This window comes from Delphinus delphis, chromosome 2, assembly GCF_949987515.2.
Source record: "Delphinus delphis chromosome 2, mDelDel1.2, whole genome shotgun sequence".
NCBI lineage: Eukaryota > Metazoa > Chordata > Mammalia > Artiodactyla > Delphinidae > Delphinus > Delphinus delphis.
Window position 1 is genome coordinate 84,381,985 of NC_082684.1, and position 20,374 is coordinate 84,402,358.

Sequence of the window (20,374 nt, forward strand, 5' to 3'; positions counted from 1 at the left end):
ACCCAGAATATTTTTCTTCCACTCATTAGGTGCTCTGTAGCTAGTGCCCCCCCCCACACCCCCCAACCCCATCTTCCAGGAACATTAGCTAGTCTTCTGTGGTGTTCCCTGTTTGTAGCAGTGGGTGCCACACTCCGTCCACCAGGTTTGTGTCACTAGCTGCCTGCATTCCTAAGTATGCGTGTATCTCTGCTCTTGCTTTGCACGGCCAATCCTGGACCTGGCCCCCTGGATCCTTAGTCAACTGAAGTCCACAGCAGCCACACCCCACCCCTGCAACCGCCAGTCCACCAAAGGCACCGCCATATTTCATAGTCAAACTAGGCACACTTTGGCTTTGGCCAGCTCCCATTTTTTTCTGCACCTCTCCCAACTTCTTCAGCAACTCCCCCTACTCTTCAGCATTATTGGGGCTGCCCAGAGCCACCCAATCAAGTCAGGTAACGTCCCACCCTAACTTATAGGGCTAAAATTCTTTTCCTTCATACACATGCAACATTCACACAGTTGGTTATGTCCCAAATATTTTGATAGGGAAACCCAGTTAAATAATTCTCACTGGTGACAAGGGCTGAATATTTTCTTCTACCCATTTTCAGGATGTTTATCGTTTAAAAGATTTTTACCCAAGTGAATTTGTAATTGGCATTTCTGGTCCCCCCAAAAGTTCTACTTCCTTCTTGGAAGGAAAGGGTGGGAAACTCAGCTGTGAGATCCTTTCCTCCTTGTCATGCCTCCCTAGTTAACTCCTAAGAATGGAACTCTCCCAACTCCTCCATTACTCATCTTGCCCAGTGTTGAGATCCTGTTTGCTCAAGGTCTGGCCTCACAAGGGACCTTCACCTCACGGTGCTGCTTTGCACCACCAGCCAGCATTTGTGCAGTCTTGCCTTTTCTTGTCTTCCCTCTGACCTCTGCTGCTCCATCTGCCTTTTGTACGTGTGGAGGTGTTGTGCTTATTCTGATCTACAGCCTCAATGAATTCCTGCATTACGTGAACCAATGTGATCTGCACCCTCCACTTTGCTAGACGCTATAGGAAACTTTAATGTAGCATGACATTCTTAACCTCAGAAATGCTTACAGTACCTGTGGTGAAACATTGCACAGGTGATACACAAGTTGAATAACAAAGGCAATAGTTTACTAAACAGTGGGTTGTGTGATATAGTTGTGTGCTATAGTAGTTAACTCTGAGCTAGTTCGGTTGGGGGAGGCTTGATGGAAGCGGTAAACTGGGGTTGAAGGAAGAGTAATATTTAGGGAGGCTAGCTAGAGGATTGAGAACTTTCCAGGTTGGTGAACACATGGAATTTGGGGACAGTAGCGCACTCAGAGAGGGCATGGAAGCTTCACGCCCTTTCCCCATGCATCTCTTCCATCTGGCTGTTCCTGAGTTATATCCTTTTCTAATAAACCAGATCTAGCAAATAAAATATTTCTCTGAGTCCGTGAGCCATTCTAGCAAATCAGTCAGACCCAAGGAGGGGATCGTTAGAACTTCCGAGGAGAAAATAAAATTATGAGAGACTGAAGAAAAAAAAAAAAAGTTGAGGGGATATCCAGATGAGTCTTGAGGAACTCAGTAAGAACACTGGGCTTCTTCAGAAGGTTCAAGATGAGAGGGGAGGAATTCCCTGGTGGTCCAGTGGTTAGGACTCTGTGCTTCCACTGCAGGGGACATGGGTTCGATCCCTGGTCAGGGAACTAAGATCCCGCAGGTCATGTGGCACGGCCAAGATATTTTTAAAAAAAAAAAGATGAGAGGGGATTATATCTGACACTTAACCGAGCACTTGCAATATGCCACATGTGATGTTTATGTGTGTTCCTCCTTATGTTCATTCTCATTACAGTCACACAAGGTAAGCACTATTAACCCTTTTTATAGCTAAAGAAAAAGTCTCAGAGAAATTATACGAAATTAATCCATATAATTAATTAATGCAATTAGTTAATGAAATGAAGTGGATTTGCCCAAGGTCAAACAACAGGCAAGTACTGGAGAAAGATTTGAGCCAGGGAATAATGGGAGTGGAAAGTACATGGTGCTACTAGACGTTTTGAAGAAACTTAAATGCAAGCTAGGAGGTGTGGATTTTTATCATCCGGGCCAGAAGTTTACAAACTGTCTCAGTTCATGATGCTCCTGGTGTCTCAATATTTTATGACACACCAAAAGAAATACCTAAAAGTTCTAAATACCTAAAAGTTCTATTTTTAGTAGGTATTTGAAAAAATAATACAAATAAATCTAAAGAAAATATTTTTATTTTTAAATAACTACAATTATTTACTAATGGGATGTGGGGCACAGTTTAATTTCTCAAGCCTTGGAATCAAATTGGACACTACCACCTTCCTATCCTGTTTGACACTGAGAGGAACACAGCATGACCTAATGTTGAAACTGACCTACTTTGGGCTAGTACTTCACATGTTGTCTAACATGTCATGTATCACTGTGATTCCCCCAGAAGTTTATCCCGTGGCATCCCAGTGAGCTTGCTGTCTAGGGATGCCTTTCACAGTCTGAGAACCGTGAATCTAGGCAATAAGGAATCACTGATACATTTTGAGCAGATAATCACCATAATGAATGATTTAGAAAAAATGAAAGATGTGTGAAAGATGGATGGCTTGCAGGATCTTAGTTCCTGAGCCACTCCTTGGGCAGGCAGGAGGTCATGGGGCACCTTTTTTTCTTTCAGTTTTATTGAGATACAACTGACATAGCAGTGTATAAGTTTAAGGTTTACAACATAATGATTTGACTTACATACATCATGAAATGATTATCACAACAAGTTTGTTATTTTGTTTTTGGCCATGCAACGTGGTTTGCAGAATCTTAGTTCCCCGACCGGGGATCAAACCTGGGCCCCCAGCAGTGGAAATGCAAAGTCCTAACCACAGGGAATTCCCATTAATTTACTGTTCTTTTTCTAGGTTCTTAAAATAGAAGATAAGGTAATTCCATTTCAATTTTTATCTTTTCCAGTATATGCATTTACAACTATAAATTGTCCCTCTAAGGGCCAGGTAGCAGCATCCCAAATTTTGCTATGTCCTATTCTGATTATTTGTCTTTCTGTTCAAAATATGTTCTAATTTCCATTGGGATTTCTTCTTTCACCTGTGGATAATCTGGCTTCCTGTCTCATGACTCTCCCCAAACAATTTTTGATAAGGTGTGTGAAATGAAATTCACATTTTATGGCAAGACAAGAAAAATTTAAATATAAAAAAATTTCCTCTGCCCTTTAGCCTCCTGTCTCCCCTCTACTGTGCATCGTGTATCTGCATTTTGCCTCAACAAAACCTCCCCGCTGGCAGAAATACCTGCTCAACCATAAACAGCAACATCCTCCTAGCAGGAACAAGGCAACGCCTTAAAAGACAACATTTCTTCCTGATCTTGTAAAGGGGTCACAACGACCCATCAGTTTGCACTTGCCGATCTGGATTGTGTAAACTGTCAGTGATACGTCATCTAATGTACGGCTCTGTCTCACAAAACTTATGTAACTGTGTTTTGACTTCTAACAGGCAGAACAGTTCTTGGAACACAAATTTGAGGGTTACAGTACTCAGATTTGGCTCAAATAAAATTTTCCATTTCTTTCATAGATTGGCTATTGATTAATTTTTCATCGAAATATGCTTGGTGTAGTCAGCAGGATACCAGAGACAGCCACCAGAGGACACCTGGAAGATGCCTCAAACCGGCACTCAGTACCAGCATGGGTACTTTGAGCCTCACCAGCTTCTCAGCATCTCTCAGGTGTTCTGGTGAGTTCTCCTAATACCCAGATCTTGTGGTTTTTTTTGTTATGATATGCTAGTATTTATTTATTTATTTTGCGGTACGCGGGCCTCTCACTGTTGTGGCCTCTCCCGCTGCGGAGCACAGGCTCTGGACGCGCAGGCTGAGCGGCCATGGCTCACGGGCCCAGCCGTGGAAGGTGGAAGATGGACACGAACCCGTGTCCCCCGCATCGGCAGGCGGACTCTCAACCACTGCGCCACCAGGGAAGCCCCTGAGATCTTGTTGTTTTGGTGATGATCCTGAAAATTTTATTTGGGCTGGTTTTTACTTGTCTTAAGGGGCACGTAGGAATTTCCTAGGCAGGGTCCTAGGGGGATCTGGACAGGAAGTCCAGGGAAACATAGGTAGCTGGTTTTTGTTAAGTTCGGCTTAAATCAAGGGAAAAAAAGGGGTAAATTGATATCAGGTCTTAACAAAACTTTTTTGTTAGTGAAATGAGAGACTGAGTTATTCAGCTCTGAAGAATAAAGGGACATTTTGCTCCTGGCCACAAGGCATCCTCAGGTGACTGAGGACCTTGCAGAAGTGTCTGAGGATCAATCCTTACTATGTGCAGTGGTCCTACAAGGGAACCCCACTACGACCATTAAGTAAATGCTGCTTATCTGTGGGGCACAACAGAAGCTGATAATTTAGCACTCCCCGCACCCATGACAGTCTTAGACTGTCACAGGGAGAAACCGAGACACATAAGAGTCAAACCGACTGCTAGACTCAGAAGCAGTGCACATCGAGTCCACCACACTGTCCTCAGAAAATTGTTCAGATCATATCTCATACCTGAACCAGACTACCAAATTAATAATGGGAAATCATGCCTCACGGGCCAAACAGCTCCCGGATGAATAGCCACCTATGGGAACCCCAGCTGGGTTTATGTATAACCCCCATGAAACTGACACTTGCAAGCGTTTAACTTAATGGGAAGGTCTGACCAAAAATCATTTGTCCCTGAGATGGCCAAAATGGGGCACTTTCGACTTACCTAAGTTGGTAAATTTTATTTGCACACTAAATTAGAAAAAGCCGGCTTAAGATCAAACAGCTAGAATGGAGACATTTTAATTGGTACCTGGAAGCCTCAAAACGAGAGAATGATAAAATGGCTTCATTGTGAGAGACAAATCAGAAATTATCAGAAATGGTGACTAGATTAGAAAAGACCTCAGAAGTCATCACTGCTTCTCCTCCTCTCTCTCCTCCTTTGGCTCCTTCGTATCCTCTTCTTTCTGAGCTCCCCTATGCTGACCTCTCTGCTCTTCCACCTCTAATCTCAAAGGAAGAACTTGTTGAGTCTAAGGGAAAGGATAAAGACAGCCCTAAGGTAATAGCCACCCCCTTTAAGGAGAAACCTGCTCTTACCTATACACCCTTGGACTAGGACAGAACTTAAGGCCTTAACTAAGAAATTTCCAGATTGTTCACAGGATCCCTTGGGGTTTGCTAAACAATTTCATCTTACAGTAAGAACTTATGAGCCTGGATATTCAAACTTGTACCAGCTTGTACATTTACTAGTCCCTGAAAGTAAAGCAAAGGAATGGCTCCAAGAGATAAATTGGAAGGTGCCTATGGAAGATTTTCGCAAACATGAGGCTGCAGATCATCAGAAATGTAGAGAACTTGCCCACAATCTATATTAGGTTATTCCGAAAATCTTCTCCACCTGGGGGTGGGGGAACCTTTGATATGAAAGGCAGTGAGCTGAAGAAGAAAACATTTTGGTCTGGACAAGCTGACAGAGCCTGGCTCTTGTCTTAGCTGTGTTTGAGACCTTGGACTAATGAATGGGGCACTGTAAGACGGAACACCAAGTGTTGTCATTAAATATGTAACCTCCTTTATTCCTCCTTGCAATGGGTAGTATTGTTTTCATTTAAAGATGATGAAAGGGGGGACTTCCCCTTGTGGTCCAGTGGTTAAGAATCTTCCTTCCAACGTAGGGGACTCTGGTTTGATCCCTGGTCGGGGAACTAAGATCCCACATCCCACAGGGCAAATAAGCCCGCTTGTGCCTCAACTAGAGAGCCCACGTGCTGCAAACTACAGAGCCCACGCGCCCTGGAGCCCGAGTGCTGCAACCAGGGAGAAGCCCGAAGGCCACAACAAAAGATCCCATGTGCCACAACTAAGACTCGATGCAGCCAAAAATAAAATAAAATAAATAAATATTTAAAAATAAATAAATAAAGATGATGATGAAAGGGAATTCCCTGGTGGTCCAGTGGTTAGGACTGTGCACTCTTACTGCAGAGCACCCGATTCAATCCCTGGCGGCTTGGCCAAAAAAAAGAGGATGAAACAGAGTCTGAAAAGATCCAAGAAACTTGCCCGAAGTTCCACATCTAAGTAGCAGGATTGCAATGGTGTCCCTGGATTCAGGGCGCTAAACTACCTGAGATGAGTTCTTCAAGGGCATTGACCACCCCACAGAAAGGGAAATTAGCAAAGCAAGGAAGGGGATAGAAGCCGAATTCTATCAGCTCTCCTCTTTCCCCTCATATACCATTCTTCCTTTCCTGTCTCCCTGAAATGGAGCAGGACCCTGTGAGGCTCTCCTGTGTACAAATCCTTTCTGTGTCCCCATTTATTGTTTGTAGGAAAGAGGCATCAGCCTCCTAGACCTTCCCTGAGTGCCAAAGGGCAGATTCAAACAGTTGCTAAATAGAAAAAAGAGGGAATGCAGAAACAAAGGAGGAGCTGTCAAGAAACTATAGTACAACAATAAAGCAGGGTCCTGGTTCCTCCAGAAACCAGGAATATACCTAACAATATCTTTGAGTTCTTCTGCTAGAACTAAGGCCCCACCTAGGTGGAAGATGGTAACTTCAGGCTGAGCACCAGATTCCTGAAACAGCACCTTGTTACCCCACCACCAACCAATCAGAGGAAAGTCTGCACTTAGTGGAAGATAAGGAAGACTCTGATCCCCCCTCCCCAAATGATTAACTGCGAATGGCTTCCCCCCTTTCTCCCTTTAAAAACTTTCATGGTGGAGCAGACTCTTCAGAGTTGGTTCTTTGACACGACTCTGCCTTCCCCCCAGGTTGCCTTCTGAATAAAGCAACCCGTCCTTTCCAGCCAACACTTGTCTTTCCAGCAGGAAGCAGCTGAACCCGAGCAGCTGAGTTCGGTCCACCATCACCCCACCCCTGTTAAAAATAAGTCCTGACTCTTGTTCTTAGGTACATTAAATAATTTGGAAGACAGCAACTCCTTAACAACCCCTTTCCCATAAAACTCAATCAAACTCAACAAACCTTGTTACATAATAAAGCAAATTCACTGAGTTATAACCAACGTGTACCCTAGAGCAAGCGCTCTTTTCCCCGATTTGCTTTAACAATGTATTGCTAAGCAAGGGGCATTAGGAGCTTTTCCTTTTGCTTTTTTAACACTTGCTTTCCCACAGATGTTTGCAGGTAGGGACTGCTATTTTCAACGCAGGGGGAATACTTATCCTCAACTCAAAAAAGAAGACACTCTTCCTACTCGTCCACTTTAAAAAGACCCAAACTTGACATGACCCCTGCAGGTCCAGCTCCCCCAGCAAGCACACCAGCCTCGCGGGGCGTCGGTCCGCAGGCGGTCACCGCTGATTGGCTGGTGCAGTGGCCGGGGGAAGCGCGGCCTTCCTCGGACAGGGGAGGGTGATTGGCTGCTGGAGACCCACCCCCTCGCCGATTGGGTGGCGGAAGCGAAGCCGGGGATTGGTGGAGCGCCGTAGGACTCGCTCACAGCTGCTGGGGCTCAGGTTCCCAGGACAAGGCCGAGATGGCGACTGTAGCTTGGATACTGGGTCGACGCGTGGCGAGCTGGAGGCCGCGGCCGCCACTGCAGCCGCTCGCCGGCCTGATTACCCAGCGGGCCAACTCGCTGTTGCCCGTGGACGATGCAATCAATGGGCTAAGCGAGGAGCAGAAGCAGGTAGGGAGCCTGACCCCCCTCCCGGCCCATTTTCCGTGCTCGGTGGTCTCCCTGGCGCTCTTCTACCCAGCGCCCACCCAGCCGCGGCGTGTGATCCGGGGGCTGTAGGAGCGCCAGCGCGGGGGCGGCCGCGGGCCCCAGTCTCCCCTCTGTGGCGGAAGCAAGGCCCGGTTGCCGGAGTTAGACGAGGAGTCGAGGATAGGAACGCTCCTGGGAGACCGGGGATGGTGGGGCGGGGGGTGTTTTGGTGGAGGATTGGCAGGACTACCCGCGTGCGGCAAAAGGGCCCTCAATCTGTCTGAAGTCTTCTTACACCTCAATACTGTCTACGGCTGTGGTTCTCAAACCTGGTTAATCATCGCCACGGAATCTTTCAAATAAACACCTTGGGGGTGGAGTTGAAATTCACAGTGTATATAATTCTTCAACCTATCGGGTCAAACCACAAAGTTGAAAAAAAACTTGAAAGATGTTGTTACGAATGGGGCTGAACCAGAGCCATTCCTGGAGGAAGGAGACTGTTCACTTGGACACTGGCTTGGAGTTCCCGGGGAATGTGATTCTCCTGTGGCTCTAAGCAAGTGCCTGAGCTTGCCCAGAACCCCAAAGTCCACTTGTATTTACAGTCAGCAGACAGAGCTTTGAATCACCTCAGGCAGAAAGTGTTCAATCCTAGTTCTCAAACTTTCCTGCCAAAAGGAGTTTCTAATCTCTTTTGAATAATCCCTTTTACCCAAAGGCTCAGGGACAAAAAGGAGCCTGACACGTGCCAGGAACTGAAGGGGGCGTGGCTGGAGCACAGTGAGTGGGGGATGAGAAAGGTACTGGGGAAGGTTGGATAGGCTGCAGGGGTCACCTCACACAGGGCCTTCCAGTCCTGGGTAAGGAGTTTGTCTTAATTTTTTTTAAATGGTTAAAAAAAAAAAAAAGCATAGTTAATTTACAATGTGTTAGTTTCAGGTGTACAACAAAGTGATTCAGTTATACATATACATATATAAGGAGTTTGTCTTTTTTTTTTTCTTGCGGAACGCGAGCCTCTCACTGTTGTGGCCTCTCCCATTGCAGAGCACAGGCTCCGGACGCGCAGACTCAGCGGCCATGGCGCACAGTAGCCGCTCCGCAGCATGTGGGATCTTCCCGGACCGGGGCACGAACCCGTGTCCCCTGAATCGGCAGGCGGACTCTCAACCATTGCGCCACCAAGGAAGCCCAGGAGTTTGTCTTTTAAGGACAGTGGAAAGCCATGGAATGATTTATGTAGGGGAGTGACATTTAAGAAATAATCTTCAGGGACTTCCCTGGTGGTCCAGTGGTTAAGACTCTGCACTCCCAATGCAGGGGCCCGGGTTTGATCCCTGGTCAGGGAACTAGATCCCACAGGCTACAACTAAAAAATCCCCTATGCCGCAGCCAAATAAATAAATAAATAAGAAACAATCCAAATAAATAAAAGCCTAATAAATAAATAAAAGCCAAATAAATAAATAAATAAAAAGAAATAATCTTCAGAAAGAGAGGGGAAGATCATCTCTGAGGAAGCATAAACTGGTGGGGCCTCTAAGTTTCAGTTTGCTGCTCTTTGGTGAGGCTACTTGTGTCCCGTTTCCCTGAAGGTGTCCTCAGTAGTGGAGACGCTGTCCTCAGGGGCAATTATGTACCGTTTCAGCAGCATCTGTCCACATCTCTCCCTCTAGCTTCGTCAGACCATGGCTAAATTCCTTCAGGAGCATCTAGCACCCCATGCCCAGGAGATTGATCGGAGCAATGAGTTCAAGAACCTGCGAGTGCGTAGTGGGGCCCACTCTGAGGGGCACGGGGGGCAGACTGGGAGCTGGGTGGGGATGGCCTGGGAATTGTACTGCTGCCTGGCAGAGCTCTCATAGTCTTCTGGTAAATGAAAGCCCCCTAAGAATGCAGCCCCTTTCTGTGAAGCCCTTGGGTCTTGTTGTTCCAGATATGCCAGGCCCCCGTGACTGTCTGCTTTCTCACAACCCACTATACTCACTCCATTCTGTTGGCAGGAGTTTTGGAAGCAGCTGGGGAACCTGGGGGTCTTGGGTGTCACAGCCCCTGGTGAGTATGGTTTCTTTCCCTACAGAGAACTTGTCTTGCATGCCCTTTAAAACCATTCCCAAAAGAAGCAGGAAAGGAGAAGAAAGATCATACTCGGAGAAACCAGAGTCTCTTCCCACTTGGAGCTGAGAAAGTGCCCAGTGACTGTCAACCCAGAGAAGAGTAAACTCTTCTGTGTCTTTAGGCAGTGATGTTAACAAGGCAAAGAATTTAGGTCTGTGTGGTTCACTTGGGTCACCCAGTGCATGCTTAACAAGTTCCCCCAGGTGATCTGGGGAGTTTAGAAAACTCCAGATCAAGCAGTGGTCTGAGTACCTCAGTCTTACTGCCTCGCATAATCCCTAGGCTCTGCCCTACCAGTAGCATCGAGGCAATACCACTCAGGACAGTGTGTTCCTATGGGGGACGCCTGTGTTCTCTGCCCACAGCTGGGCCCTAGAGCTCATCTGGAAGCAGACGGAGGTAGAGGGGAGAGGGATGCCTGTCTGAGCCTCCACAGTGAGGTGGCCAGATGATGTATTTAACAGGTTGTCCCTGGGCCTGTCCAGAGTCCCCTGTGGGTCTTGCTACTTGTTTCCAGGGGGAGAGGGCAGGGAGCTGGTGGGCTTTGTCTCAGATGTTGGCCTCTAGAGCAAAGGCCAGGCCTGGCTTGCGGTCCCTTGTAAAGAGGTGAGCCTATGGCCTCGCCAGCCAAAGCCTGAACAGCCCACCCTACTTTGGCCTGTGTTCACTGGGCATTAGAGTAGCGGTGGACCACAGTATTCTCTCCTTACATCCTCCCCTCACCACTTGGAGACAGTTCCTGGGATTTAAGCTGATCGTACAAAGTTACATCGTGAATAATGATGTAACCACTTAAAAATTAATTTAGACTATCTTAACGTACAATAGTAGGGGGAAGGTTGCTGGGAACTCTCAAACAAGACTCTTTCTCCCCTTGTGTCTTGGGGGTTTATGAGCCCCCATAAAGAATATTCTTCTGAATCAGATGCTAGTTAATGGAAGAAAGAGGCAGTTAGGAATCAGATGAAAACCCTATCCAGGGACAACCTTGAAAAGAAAGCCAGATATGAGTTCTGGTTTCCACATGGTGTCCTGGTAGCAGTTTCTAACGTTACCCGCCCTTGGGCTTTCCTTCCTGGAGTCGTGCGGGTTGGGCTAACCCTTCCCTAGAGCCAAGGACCAGCCTGACTTCTTGGTCAGAGTGAACATACACAGAGGGCCTTGCCAGGGTTTACCCAGACAGCAGGGCGGAGGGAGGGTAGGCTGGCACCAGCCTCTCTGATTTTGATGTTTGGGATAAAGCAGGAGTTGCAATGACTGTTTTCTGAACCATGCCTCAGCTGACCAGAGGCAGCAGCAGGCAAAACCAATTCTGTGAGCTTGCGAGCAGGGTCCACAGCATCCGCCTGTTGACCTTGCTAGAGGGAACTTGGAATAGGTGCTATAAGAGTGTTCCTCTACTGCAAATAAATGTAAGATTCCTCTCAGTGTCCTCATTTAACCAGGCTGCCTTTTCCACTCCCCTGCGCCCCCCACCCCAACCCCTAGTTCAGTATGGTGGCTCTGGCCTGGGCTACCTGGAACACGTGCTGGTGATGGAGGAGATATCCCGAGTCTCTGGAGCAGTGGGTCTCAGTTACGGTGCCCACTCCAACCTCTGCCTCAACCAAATTGTTCGTAATGGAAACGAGGCCCAGAAGGAGAAGTACCTCCCCAAGGTGAGGAAATGGGGATGGAGAAACACGCTGATCGCATGGTGCAACCACCAGCCATGAGGCTTCTCCCCCATTGGGGAGGGCTGGTCAGCCTTGCTTTCTGTAGCATGCTGCTGCCCTGAAACTGATAGGGGTAGGAAGGGGTCAGGGATTTGTTTTAAAATACTTCAGTCAGGGCTTCCCTGGTGGTGCAGTGGTTAAGAATACGCCCGTCAATGCAGGGGACACGGGTTAGAGCCCTGGTCCGAGAAGCTCCCATGTGCCGTGGAGCAGCTAAGCCCGTGTGCCACAACTACTGAGCCTGCGCTCTAGAGCCCGCGAGCCACAGCTACTGAAGCCTGCGTGCCTAGAGCCCGTGCTCCGCAACAAGAGAAGCCACCGCAATGAGAAGCCCACGCACTGCAACGAAGAGTAGCCCCCATTCTCCGCAACTAGAGAAATCCCGCGCAGCAACGAAGGCCCAACTCAGCTAAAAATAAATTAAGAAAATAAAAAACTAAAATATGACACTAAAAAAAGAATAAAATACTTCAATCAAAAAAATTAAAAATAGGAACTTCCCTGGTGGTCCAGTGGTTAAGACTCCGTGCTTCCAATGCAGGGGGCGTGGATTCCATTCCTGGTCGGGGACTCTCAAGCCGCATGGCACAGCCAAAAAATAAATTAAAAATAGGGCCAGAACACCTGAGTCAGTCACTGGACAACATTTACTGAGCATTTTAAGAAATGAAAACCTAGGACTAGCTTCCCTTGCAAAGGGAATGGGCATAGAAGAGAAAGCTTCAGGCTTGTGGCTATGGGGCTTCTCTTCTAGGACTTTACCTATGCCTGGATCTGAAAGAAGTTGGAAGGGGTGTCATGTGACCAGGCAAGACATGGTATCAGTGAGCCCCTGTAGGGTATTTCTGAAGTCATAACAAGGCCCTTTGGGGTTTTCCTTGCAGCTGATCAGCGGTGAATACGTCGGAGCCCTGGCCATGAGTGAGACAAATGCTGGCTCCGATGTTGTCTCCATGAAGCTGAAAGCAGAAAAGAAAGGTGAGGATCCCCTTGATTTGAGAGCTGGAGTGGGCAGAGGGACAGACCTTCGAGGTGAGGGAGCAGTGACTGGAGGTGGCCTCTGCTGGGTTTCTAGAAGCACTTGCCAGCTGGACAGCTTTTTGGTCAACAGAAGGTCTGGAGAACTGACTGGTTGAGACAGGCCCATACAGCTTATGCAAGTAGCCAACTTCCTGTCCTTAGGAGACCACTATGTCCTGAATGGCAACAAATTCTGGATCACCAATGGCCCTGATGCTGATGTCCTTATTGTCTATGCCAAGACAGATCTGGCTGCTGTGCCAGCTTCTCGGGGCATCACAGCCTTCATTGTGGAGAAGGTGAGTGTAGGGGAGTGTATGGCGGGAGGCTTTTATCTCCTGAAAGTGGCACCAGAGATGACCTCCTTCAGGTGATTGCAAAGACCAGCAGGGTTGTGTGCTCTGCTGAGGCTCCCTCCTGGGATGGGGCTGAGGCGGGAGTGGAGACTGAAAGGAGGGTGGCCAAAAAGTGGAATTCAGGGAGGAGGGGTCAAGTCTGAGGACGGTGGAGCCATCCACAGAGCCGGGCTGTCCGGAGGTCCAGGAAGATGAGGACTGAAGGGAGGCCGCCAGCTTTGACAATCAGGGTGTCACTGGTGGACTTGGAGAGAGCAGCCGCGGGAGCCCGAGGTATGAGTGAGGATGCAGGTGGAGACCGGAGACCGCACCTTCCAAGTCTTGTCAGTAAAAGCACAAGGGAGACAGCAGGAGTTCGAATGAAAAGTTGGGAGTTTCAGTTTGCTTTTAGGAATGGGAGAGAACTGAGCAAATTTTTTGGTAAAGAGAAAAGAAAATAGGAGAAGGAGAAAGTGAGATGCATGAGAGAGAGTGAGCAAAGCACAATGGTGAGTTGAGGGAGAAGAGGCACGGGTGGGGGATGGCGATGGTGATGGTGGAGGAACCATCCGCCTAATGGTCATGAAGTAGGAGTCCAGGGCCCCTGGGAGGGCGGGGGGACCATGGGGGCAGGGGAGTTGGTAGAGAGTTTCGTGAATGAGTGTTTTAAAGATTTGCAGTACCCTCCATAGGAAGAGGGAGAGAGTGTTTCAGAATGGGACTGGAGGACAAGAAAAGTGAGTAGCCCAAAGGGCGTGGCTGAGATGGGAACTCTCCAGGTTGAGTCACGCTGCTCTCATCTCCTAGAGGAGAGGGAAGCAACACCTGGCAGTGCTCTGATGGGCATATGCCAACGCGTTCTGCATCTGATTAGTCCAGGTCAGAGCACACAGGTGGTTGAGTTGAACCCTGCGTGGGACTCCATTAGGTACAGGTGGCAGAGGAACAAGAGGGCAAAGGAATTGAGTGGGCTGGGGAGAGTGTCTTAGAAGTGATTTCCTGGGGCTTCCCTCGTGGCACAGTGGTTGAGAATCCGCCTGCCGACGCAGGGGACACGGGCTTGAGCCCTGGTCCGGGAAGATCCCACATGCCGCAGAGCAGCTAAGCCCATGTGCCACAGCTACTGAGCCTGCGCTCTAGAGCCCGCGAGCCACAACTACTGAGCCCGCGTGCTGCAACTACTGAAGCCCACGCACCTAGAGCCCGTGTTCTGCAACAAGAGAAGCCACAGCAATGAGAAGCCCACGCACCGCAACGAAGAGTAGCCCCCCTCGCCGCAACTAGAGAAAGCCTGTGCGCAGCAACAAAGACCCGACACAGCCAATAAAAATAAATTAAAATTTAAAAAAATCTTTAAAGAAAAAAAAAAGAAGTGATTTCCCCCAAGGAAAGGAACCAAAGCCAGGAAGGGTCAGAAGGGCGCCAGGGATCTGGCATTTCACTGGGAAAGAACCGGTCTCTCGAGAACTGGGGAGAATGCAGCCAGCAGCAGGGGAGGCTGGGGTGGAGTGTTAGGGCAGCGCCTCCAGAAATGGGGTGGTTGCATTCAGAGTGAGTAGACGCTGGTGTATCAGGCAAACACAGGGACTTGATGGAAAGATGGTTACTTCCCAGGGGTTTCCCTTTTCTTGGCCCCCTTGGGGACTGCTCTGTAATCAGGGCCACCTTTTATTCCCATAAAGGGTATGCCAGGCTTCAGCACCTCCAAGAAGCTGGACAAGCTGGGGATGAGGGGCTCTAACACCTGTGAGCTAATCTTTGAGGACTGCGAGGTTCCTGGTGAGTCTCTGAGAACGAGGGAGCCCCTGTCCTGACCCCATCACACGCTGAGAAAGCCCATCTCTGGCTTGGAGAGCCTCACCATCGTTAGCTCACCCATGGTACGTGGCCAGACAGTGGGCCTGCCGCTGTGCCCTTGCCCACTGGCCCATAGGTGTTGGTCTCAATCTGGACAGCTGTCCTTCCCGGCCAGAGCTCCTGCAGCTGTATGCCCTACTGTGGCTTCAGGGAAGGGTGGTGTTCCCTATGTGGACCACACACTGTGCCCGGGGCTGGTATGCCAGTATCTGGAGTAGAAAGGTAAGATCTGCCCTTACCCACTCATGTCCTTCAGACGTCCTTGTATGTACATTTGCCTGTACAGCCTGTGTGAGGTATTCATTAACAATGCTAAAAAAAAACATCTAAATAAACTGATGGAAGCTGGACTTGGTGAAGGGAAGGCAGTTCAGTTTATAGGTATTTCTCCCCTGAAGTGTAAGTGCAAGTGTGCTACATCATGAGAGAACCAGCACGCCTGTCACGCGCTGATGAGACGGAGGGCACAGATTTGATCACCAGTTAGGATGGTTCTGTGTCTCAGCCGTAAACCATCCCTCTGCCCCACGATCCGCCACCTGAGAAAAGTGTGCTCTAGTCATAAGGAGCATCTAGGGAGGGACGATCAGTGCAGAGCCTTCTTTGTCGGCAAGGAAAAAACTCCACTAGCATTAAAGACAGGTCAGTGGTGTCAACTCTTTGCACTCAGCTTCCTGCCCACACCTCCCCAGGCCATCCAGTGTCCTTGCTTCCTGGGTGGGGAGGTGTTCAGCAGTTTCTGTCACCAGCACCCAGTGGCCCATCTCCTGGACAGGCTCTTCCATGGACCACCCAGGGGAGGGTGGAGGGTAGTATTAACCAGAGCAGACTCAACCTGGGGGAAAGAGTAATTCTCTGGTTCCTTTATGGGCACAAATGTGTTAAAAAGAAAAATTGGGAGAGGTTGGATGACTTCTAGACCAAACTAGCTTTTCTTCTTTCCCATCCAAGGCAGCTCAAGGAGAGAAGGGGAGGATGTAAGGATTGGGCCTGTGTGTCTGGTCTTGGGGATGGTGTGTGTGTTGGGGGCAGGGTGAGGGGAGCATGTCCCCACTAGCAAACTCCACTTCTGACTGGAAATGGTAAACTCCATCCTTTTCCTCACCCGGAGCCCTAGTTGAAGGTCAGGTAACATATTTTAATGCCTTGTGAGAGAGCCACGTTACTAAACCCAGCAACTTCTCTAAAAGCGAGGAGGCTGTGGACAGCCCCCTTGCCCCTGACCAGCACTTTTCCCTGCAGCTGCCAACGTCCTGGGCCATCGAAGTAAGGGCGTCTACGTGCTGATGAGTGGGCTGGACCTGGAGCGGCTGGTGCTGGCCGGTGGGCCCCTCGGGTGAGTGTGAGGCTCGGGGCGGGGGGTGGAGGAGCTGGGCTCTTGTAGCCTCCTCAGCAGGTGGTGCCGCAGCCCTCCCCTCAGGGCCGATGGGAGCCTGTACCTTATCTCCTGGAGACAAAAAATTACCTTTCCTCTCACGTTTACTTTCTTTGCACTGAAGGCAAGTATCACTGGGTGACAGACACAAGGCCTGAGGAGCCACCCTGCTTAGTTACTCAGATGTGAAGCAAGACGCCTGAGCTCTAACCATCTACGAAGGGTCCCGCCACTCCGCCTGGTCTCAGGGGAAGGGGCACTGACTGCCAGCCAGTCAGTGCAGTGACTGAGCAGGGCTGACAAGGGTCCTCACGCTCCTTTTCTCCTCCCTGGGACGCCAGCTCCTTGTCTTGCTGGGCTGCCCCCCAGGCCTTTCCACACTAGCATTTGCCCCCCAACCAGCAATGGGGTAACAGCGAGGCCCCTCGCCAGTGTTCTCTCCTTCCCGCAGGATCATGCAGGCCATCCTCGACCACGCTATTCCCTACCTACACGTGAGGGAAGCCTTTGGCCAGAAGATCGGCCACTTCCAGGTGAGTGGAATGGTTTTGTTAAGATGTACTCTTTCGTTGGGTTCAGCTTTTCTTTAACAAATGAACGAATAGGGCACTTGCTGTGGGCATTTACTATCCTTCATCAAAAAAATGAGTTTGAGGGACTTCCCTGGTGGCACAGTGGTTGGGAATCCGCCTGCCAGTGCAGGGGACATGGGTTCGAGCCCTGGTCTGGGAAGATCCCACATGCCGCGGAGCAACTAAGCCCGTGTGCCACAACTGCTGAGCCTGTGCTCTAGGGCCAATGAGCCACAGCTGCTGAAGCCCGCGTGCCACAACTACTGAAACCCCAGTGCCTAGAGCCCGTGCTCTGCAACGAGAGAAGCCACAGCAATGAGGAGCCCGCACACCACAATGTAGAGTAGCACCCGCTCGCCCCAACTAGAGAAAGCCCATGTGCAGCAACGAAGACCCGACACAGCCAAAAATAAATAATAAATAAATTAAAAAAAAAAAATGAGTTTGCGGGAATGCCCTGGCGGTCCAGTGGTTGGGACTCCGTGCTTCCACTGCAGGGGGCCCAGGCTCGATCCCTGGTTGGGGAACTAATCCCGCAAGCCTCAAGCCTCGTGGCGTGGCCAAAAAAACAAAAAAATGAGTGAATGCTTGGGGCGCAGGCTTCCTCAGCATGCTACTGGCTTTGAAAGCTGTCGGGCAGTTCATCTCATGTCACCTCCCTTCCTGTTTGAGATGAATGAATGAGGCATTGTAGGGTTGAAGGGTGAAGGGAGCAGATTGTGGGGAGGGAGTAGCATTTTGAGTCACACTTTCTGGGCTGCGGGACGGTCGGTAATGAGGGTCGTGTGAGTGGAGGGCCAGGTCCACAATGCAGCAGCTGCTCTCTGGCCTTGACTCCAGACCTGCTACCATGTCTGTCATCCTAAGCAAGTCCCACCACCTCTTCTCTGTGCCCCGGGTCCCCATTCCTGGCTGTCAGGTTGCTACTGCTGACCTACTTTTGGTAACTAGGGAATGATTCTGAGAGGAGCGTGTCTCCACCACACTGACCTGTGGGCTCCCTTTGTGTGCAGTTGATGCAGGGGAAGATGGCAGACATGTACACCCGCCTCATGGCCTGTCGGCAGTACGTCTACAATGTCGCCAAGGCCTGTGATGAGGGCTACTGCACTGCCAAGGTAAGGGCTGGGCCCAGAGGAGAGCGCGCCGGGTCAGGGGTGGTTGCTGGGCCCCCTCCCCTCCGTGTGCCCCTGGCGGGGACCCTGCTGACACGGAACCTCCTCCCACAGGACTGCGCTGGGGTGATTCTTTACTCAGCCGAGTGCGCCACACAGGTAGCCCTGGACGGCATCCAGTGTTTGGGTGAGCGGCCCCCACTCCTCACCCTGTGCTTCAGCTGAGCTGCACCCTTAGGTTCCTCCTGCCCCAGTTACTGGGAGGACATGGAAAAGCAAAGAAGAAAACTGCCAGAGGCCACAGGTTGCTACTGTCTCCAGTAGTGCCCCCCTCTTACCCTCCCAGCCTCGTCCTATGGGCACTGGGGAGTGGGGAAGAGGAGACGCCTCAGAGGTGGAACAGCCTCACTTCAATGCCGCATAGTGGTTGAGAGCACAGGCTTGAGCCAGACGGCCTAGGTTCAAATCCTGGCTCTACCACTGACCAGCTTTGTGACTTGTGCAAATTACTTCACCTCTCTGGGCCTGGCCCCCAGTAAGTGCTATGCAGTAGTTTCTTGTCCCCCTTCTCCATGTTTGCCAGTGGTTCTCCCCTACCTTTGCCTGGCATCCTCAGCACTCTGAGTGGACTTCCGGCCTCCTGTCCACCCTCCCCACAATTAGGTAATCCCCACCCCATCCCTCTCACCACCTTTTTTTTTTTTTTTAATTTATTTTTGGCTGTGTTGGATCTTCGTTGCTGTGCGCGGGCTTTCTCTAGTTGCGGTGAGCGGGGGCTACTCTTCGTTGCAGTGCGCAGGTTTCTCATTGCGGTGGCTTCTCTTGTTGCAGAACACGGGCTCTAGGCGCATGGGCTTCACTTGTTGCAGCACACGGGCTCAGTAGTTGTGGCTCATGGGCTCTAGAGCGCAGTAGTTGTGGCGCATGGGCTTAGCTGCTCTGTGGCATGTGGATCTTCCCAGACCAGGGCTCGAACCCGTGTCCCCTGCATTGGCAGGCGGATTCTTAACCACTGCACCACCAGGGAAACCTCTCATCACCTTTTGCTGCTTCTCTTCAATCAGTCTCTCCTCCTAGCCCATTTCTATGTATTTGATCTTCTGTTTGCTTTCCTCGCTTTGCCCACTGCCCATCACTTTTCCTGTTGTCCTTTCTTCTGTGCCCAAACCATGGCTGCAGGTGGCAATGGCTACATCAATGACTTCCCCATGGGCCGCTTTCTGAGAGATGCTAAGCTGTATGAGATCGGGGCTGGGACCAGTGAGGTGAGGCGGCTAGTCATCGGCAGAGCCTTCAACGCAGAATTCCACTAACTCCAAGACACTTCATCCCCTTTCCCAGCACCTAGAGGCCTTTCTCTGGAAGGAGAGACGCGGCAGCTCTTCTCCAGGCAGGCCCTGCCCACCGGCCCAGGGAAAGTGTGCAGCAGCTTAACATGGACTCCTCAGGAAGCATGCTGGCTTTTCTGGGGCTCAGTGGGAGGGCTTTGGTGACTCTGCGCCCTTGCTCTCTAACTTCAAGCCTGATGCCCCACCCCCGCTCCCAGGGTGGGCACCTTTTTTCCTGGTGAGCCTCTGCCAGGGAACTCTGCTCAAGTACACAAGAAGCGTTGCCCCTCTCCTTCATTTGAACTTGGTAGCGTCTTTTCTTTCTGGGGAAAAATACCCCCCAAACCTAGCCTCTGTTTCTGCCAATTTCTAGAGGCATCAGCTCTCAGCAGCTTGTGAGTGGGCACCCCCTCTGCAGCAACCCCTCCATCCCTCATTCTTTAAGCTGAAATCCTACCACTGGGGTAGAGGTCTGGAAATAGGCATCTCAGAACACCTGTGCCACCCAGAGTCCACGGTGGGGCAGAGGTCAGCGTGCTCGTGAAGGACGGGGCTCAATGCCTCCAGCACAACGCTGCCACCGCCACCGTCCAGTCCTGGCCATGTGACAGCCCACAGCTGACTGGGCAGCAGGCCTGGGTTGGCTGGCTTAACTCCAGCCAAGGCTGCCTGCATACATTTCTCTGGACACCCTATGGCTAATTTTGTTACAACTGCACAGTGGCTGCTGCCATTTTGTATTAAACATTTCGTGAAGCAAACCCATCTGCTTCTAAACTGGTGTTTTGGGGGAGAAGCAGTCTACTTGCTACTGCCTTCTGTCTGGCTCCAGCCCTATGTCCTTGGAGAGTGGCTGGTCCAGGTCCTGCTTCTGGCCCTTCAGCCTGCTCATTGGTGATAGGGGACACAGTGGTGGAATCAGCCCTTAGGATATAGGAGTTCTCAACCTCCCTTTTCCAGATCTCCCAGTGATTTTTTAAAGAAAGGAGGGAGCGGTAAGAGTCTTGGAGCTAGAAGGAAGCTCGTAAGTTTCTGGAAACCATCCCCATGTTTAAGATCAAGACAATTTGATTTTCCCAAGGTCAGAACTGGAGCTAGAATCCAGATCAGCAGAAATAGGGGTTCTGGGAATGCCAGGCTGGGGCCCTACTACATGGCCGCC

General features: G+C 50.1%; 1 protein-coding gene across 2 annotated transcripts; it reads left to right on the forward strand.

Moving 5' to 3' along the window:
* The first annotated feature begins 7,564 nt into the window (after positions 1-7,564).
* On the forward strand, positions 7,565-19,973 carry IVD (isovaleryl-CoA dehydrogenase). Of its 2 annotated transcripts, XM_060004992.1 has the most exons (13): positions 7,565-7,756; positions 9,454-9,543; positions 9,781-9,832; positions 11,384-11,553; positions 12,495-12,588; positions 12,793-12,929; positions 14,648-14,744; positions 16,065-16,158; positions 16,649-16,730; positions 17,783-17,887; positions 17,999-18,071; positions 18,468-18,547; positions 19,064-19,194. In XM_060004992.1, the coding sequence occupies exons 1-12, from the start codon at positions 7,604-7,606 to the stop codon at positions 18,506-18,508; spliced, it is 1,188 nt and encodes a 395-aa protein (XP_059860975.1). In that variant the 5' UTR covers positions 7,565-7,603; the 3' UTR covers positions 18,509-18,547; positions 19,064-19,194. The 2 variants fall into 2 exon arrangements, with proteins under 2 accessions (XP_059860975.1, XP_059860974.1); XM_060004991.1 differs by lacking the exon at positions 18,468-18,547 and having other exon boundaries at positions 19,064-19,973.
* The last annotated feature ends 401 nt before the right edge of the window (positions 19,974-20,374 follow it).

What these genes read in the sequence shown, in the direction of transcription:
- IVD (XM_060004991.1), top strand. Translation starts at nt 7,604, where the DNA reads ATGGCGACTGTAGCTTGGATACTGGGTCGACGCGTGGCGAGCTGGAGG. An exon ending in ATGAGTTCAAGAACCTGCGA is followed by an intron (nt 9,544 to 9,780) that starts GTGCGTAGTGGG and finishes TTCTGTTGGCAG; the next exon opens with GAGTTTTGGAAGCAGCTGGG. An exon ending in GCTGAAAGCAGAAAAGAAAG is followed by an intron (nt 12,589 to 12,792) that starts GTGAGGATCCCC and finishes TCCTGTCCTTAG; the next exon opens with GAGACCACTATGTCCTGAAT.